Source organism: Belonocnema kinseyi, chromosome 10, assembly GCF_010883055.1.
Source record: "Belonocnema kinseyi isolate 2016_QV_RU_SX_M_011 chromosome 10, B_treatae_v1, whole genome shotgun sequence".
NCBI classification, from domain to species: Eukaryota; Metazoa; Arthropoda; class Insecta; order Hymenoptera; family Cynipidae; genus Belonocnema; species Belonocnema kinseyi.
In genome coordinates this window covers 5,910,593-5,915,663 of record NC_046666.1, presented here as the reverse complement: position 1 = coordinate 5,915,663, position 5,071 = coordinate 5,910,593, and the positions used below count along the sequence as shown (strand labels likewise).

The 5,071-nt window shown below is 23.0% G+C and overlaps 1 protein-coding gene across 1 annotated transcript in view; it reads left to right on the top strand.

The window, feature by feature from the left end:
* Positions 1-5,071, top strand: part of LOC117181924 (histone acetyltransferase KAT8) — a 34,186-nt gene that overhangs the window by 16,305 nt on the left and 12,810 nt on the right. The window contains exons 3-5 of the mRNA XM_033374947.1: positions 516-606; positions 684-811; positions 4,686-4,916. Of these exons, the coding sequence (XP_033230838.1) occupies positions 516-606; positions 684-811; positions 4,686-4,916 (450 nt within the window). The remainder of the gene's footprint in view (positions 1-515; positions 607-683; positions 812-4,685; positions 4,917-5,071) is intronic.

Below are 5,071 nucleotides of genomic sequence, written 5' to 3'. Positions count from 1 at the left end.
GTTAAGCTTTGTACTTAAACGTAGTTTTCTTTCGGCTCTTGCATTTCTCAAAGTTTGAGACCGATATTTTATTTATAAAAAAAGTTGGAACGTTCAAAAAATTTTTAGGTTCAGAAAAAAGATAAAATAATTTTCAGTGACGTTCCTACCAAAATGCAGTACCTAAACGTACATTATTGTACTCTAATACATTTCCCAAAGTTTCAGCTCGATATTTGATTTACAAAGAAAGTTCTTAGGTTCAAGAAAACATTCAGTGAACCGAAAAAGTGAGGTCGGTAATATAGGTATTTAGCTGTGTCATATGCCCTTAAAAGGAAACAATTTGCTGAAACAGAAATATATTTCGACTTGAAATTTTCTAAAATATGTTGCCTAAATCAATTTGATTAAAAAAAAATGTATTCGCCTATTTTTCTGAATAGCGCCTTTTTCCGCTGTTTTTGAAAGAATTTTTTCTCTCTAAAATCGGTATTGATCTGTAAATAAATTACGGAAGTAAAATTGTTTTACAGACGTACGCAGAAATGGATCCAACGACTGCCGCGTTGGAAAAAGAACACGAGGCTATCACCAAAGTAAAATATATTGATAAAGTACAAATAGGTAGGCACTAATTTATTTTCTTCTCCAGCATTCCTTTTTATGAAAGAACCTCACGATTCTTAAAAGTGGTTTTTTAGGAAAATATGAAATAGACACCTGGTACTTCAGTCCATATCCGGAAGAGTACGGCAAACAACCGAAGCTCTGGATTTGCGAATATTGCCTCAAGTACATGCGATTGGAGAAAACCTATCGATATCATATGGTGAGAAAAATTAACAGATATCTTTTTTAAATGACTTCTTCGGTCGAGAAAACTCGGGAAATGACAGTGAATTTATTTCTTCACTGGGAATTTTCTATCAAGAAATAATTTTTAAACTACTAGAATTTTTAACAAAAAAAAAAAAAAAATTAATTTTAAACCAAAGTAATTTAATAACTAAAAAGATCAATCTTAAAAAAAAAGAATTTTCAACCAAGAATACTTTTTGTATTTCTCATAAGTTATTCGCTACTTAGTTTGAATTTTTGTCAATTTTAAACTTTTAAAATTAAAATCAAAGTTAGAAAAAACTTTACTATTTTTTGACCGGGAATTTTCCAAAATTTTTATTTTACAAATTTCGTAGAACTTTGATTTGAACCGGTTTTTAAATAATTTTTAAAATATTGATTTTTTCTAATTATTATATCATTCAGTTTAGAATGCTTAATTCAAAAATCGGTTACTTTAAAAATTTTCCATTTTAGATTTTTAATTTTTAAGCATAAATTTTAATTTAAAGAATTTGAAAATTAAGTTTTAAAGGCTTAACAAATTAAAAATTAGAAAAAATTACTCTAAGTGTAGAAATCTGAACAATAATTAATTTGACCAAACAATTCTAGATCCGTTCAAAGCGTGAGAATTTCTAGATTTTAACTGTTTCAATTCGAATTGAAATTAAGGTATCATTTATTCCGATAATTTTATTTTTAAATAAAAATTTTCATGATTTATCAATAATATATTTTTAATTCAAAGTTTTAGATCTTCCTTTACATGCATTTTTTTATATTAAATTTAGTAAATAAATTTATTATTATATTATTTTCAATAATTTTTTTTAACCATTAAAAAATCTCAACGTGCGGTTGAAACTTTATAAACTATTTTTAAGTTAAAATAACTTTATAATAATATAGTCTTAATTAAAGGCTTTGATTAAATTTCAAAATATTATTTAAATATAAATTATTCCTTTTTCAACCCATTTAATTTGTAATTTTTTAATTTAGAAAATGAATACGTATTTAATATTTAGCAATATTTCACTGCTCTCTGTTTTAAAAATGTTTAATTTTTAAGTGAAATTGTTCAATTTTTATGTATAAATAACAATTTGTCCCTTATTATTTGTAGAAACAATTTGAGTAATTTTAAGAGAACTTCTAAATATGTTTTAAAATTAATTGAAATTTTCCTACAATTTTTGGAAAGTACCAGAAATTAAATAAAATCCTTAAAATCTTCCAGGGTCTTTTTTGATCAATTTGGAAATTTCTTAAAATCTTTTAATATTTCCTGTTACAATTAATTTTTCAAAGTGAAAAATAATTTTCATTTTTCCAGGAATCTTAGAAAATGTTTTTATTCTTTTAAAGCCTTTCGAAATTTTAAAAAATATTCGACATTTTTTGTTTGAAATCTGCAAAAATCTATATTTTATTTTTAATTCAGTACACACTTCGTTTAACTTATTTGAAATAATTTCAAGTTCTAAATTTTATTTGAATCATTTTAAAACTTCTACATATCTTTTAAAATTACTCTAAATTTTTACAAATAATAAGTATTCTATTGTTATTTATAAATTTAAATTTTAAGCATTTTTTTAAACTCGCAGGATTTTCTAAAATTTGTAGAGAAAATTGGCTTGATTTTTCAATTTAGAATATTGAACAACGTGGATTTATATTTTTAATTGATATCATTAATTTTAAGGGATCTGAAAAAATTTGAAATATTTTAGGGTATTTTAAAAAATGTCAATAATTTGAAGGGATTATCTTTTTTGCTATAAATTCAACTGTTTTGCTGAAAATTTGTCTTTGAAGCTTGAAAATTCAAACGTTTTCGTGGAAAAATTACTTTTTGATTAAAATTTATATCTGTTAATGTGGAAAATTCAAGTGAAATCCTTTTTTTTGATGAAAATTCAATTATTTTTTGTTGAAAATTTGTCTTTTTAATTTAAAACTACATTTATTTTAGTAGAAATAGCATCTTTCATGGATAAAAAGGCAACAGCTTTTTTAAAAAATCGTCTTTTTCGATTAAAAGTTGAACTATTTTCGTAGAAAATTAACTTTTTATTTAAAATTCGCATCTTAGTGTTGAAAATGTAACTGAAATATATTTTGAATGAAGAATCACCTATTTAGTTTGTTCTTTTATTTAAAAAATTCATCTATTTTAGTAAAAATTACACCGTTCTTGGAGAAAAATGCTACTGTTTACTTGGAAATGTAAACATTTTTGTTAAAAAGTCAATAAATATTTTTTTTATGAAAATTTTTGGATAAAGTTGCAACTGTTTTATTAAAATAAATCTTTTTTCCTTGTGGATTCAAATATTTTGTTTACAAATTTTGATTAAACCACCTTGTTAAGAAATCACGTTTTTGTTAAAGATTGATATTTTTTAAATAAAGATTTATCTTATTGATTTAAAATCTAACTGTTTTATTAAAAATAATGTTTTCTGAATATTCTATTTTCGTATTGAAAACTTTTTTTTTTCTTTCACGTCTAAGAAATCTTTATTTTTTGAAATGTTGCATTTTCGATTTTAAAATTCATTTAAAAAAATGAAATTTCTTTTTTTTTTTGTTGAAATATCAAATAATACACTTTTTTGTTAAGAATTTTCAAAACTTCCATTGAATTTTAAAGATCTCTAAAAAGTTTTGAAGAATTTTTTAATTATTTAAATAATTTGGAGGTATTTCAAAGTATTAAAAAATATATAAGGACATTTTTTAAATATTGCAAGAGATTTTTAACATATTTCAATAATAACTGCTTAGTTGATTAAAGAATAATTTTTTTTAGGCTCAAAATTTAATTATTTGGTTGAAAATTCATCTTAGTTGAAAATTAAACTATTTTATTAAAAATGTATGTATTCTGTGGACAATTTTTTTGGTAGAAAATCCATTTTTTTCAAAATGTAACTATTAGGTAAAAAATTGATCTGTATTTTTTTACCGATAATTCAACTATTTTGTTGAAAATTCCTATCTTTTCGAGCTGAAAATTCAACTTTTGGCTAGGAAATTCAAGAATTTGGTAAAAAATCCAGCTATTTGTAAATTCAAGTACTTTGTTAAAATATCGTCTTGTTTTGATGAAGTTAAATTGTTTTTTATTCGGAAATAAAATCTTTTTTTGTTAAAATTTAATTTTTTTGTGGTTCATAATTTTGGTTTCTCTTTGAAAATTAAACTACTTTGTTGAAACATCTCTTTTTTTTTTTTTTTGTTGAGAAAAATAAATTTTTTAAATGAAAATTTAACTTTTTGGTTGAACATAAAATTGGTTGGAATTTCATAATTTTTTGGTTTAAAATTCAACTGTTTTGTATACAAAAATGTTCTTTTTGTCTTAAAAATTCCGCGATTTGGTAAAAAAAAACCGCATCGTAAAAGATTCTTTATTTTTGTATTGAAAATAAATTCTTTTTAATTTTTTATTCATAATTTTGTTAGAAAATTTTGGTTGAAGTTGAACTTGTTTACAGAGACTTCTGATTTTTAAGGTAAAATGTAATTTTTTTGTTTTGTTGAAATTGCATATTTTGTGGTTGAAAATTCAACCATTTCGAATAGAAAACTCTTCTTTTTGTCTTAAAAACTCAACAGTCATATAGAAAATTAATTGTCTGTATAAAAATTCTTTTTAATGAACATTTAACTATTCCATTTTTGGTTAAAAATTTAATTCTTTAGTTTAAAAATGCAACTATTTTGTTTAAAGTTTATACAGTATGTTGAGAATTTGTCTTTTTTTCTCAAAAATAATCTTCTTAGTTAAAAATTGAGGTGGTTTTGTGCAGTTTTCTACTCCCCTGGTCAAACAATTTTATTTATTTCAGAGTGAATGCATACACAGACAACCCGTCGGAAAGGAAATTTACAGGAAGGGAACTTTAAGTATTTGGGAAGTGGATGGAAGAGAACACAAAATATATTGTCAAAATTTGTGTTTGCTCGCGAAATTATTTCTGGATCATAAAACCTTGTATTTCGACGTAGAGCCATTCCTTTTCTACATCCTTTGTGAGGTAGATAAACACGGAGCTCATCTTGTCGGTTATTTTTCAAAGGTAAATTTCATTTACATTGATTTTTTAATTAGAAATGTAACATAAAATAATTATGAACACAATATTTTGATAATTAGCATATATTATCTCAAATAATAAAAACTAAAATACGATATTTTTTTATAATTAATTGATGAATTCTTAAATTTAGAATT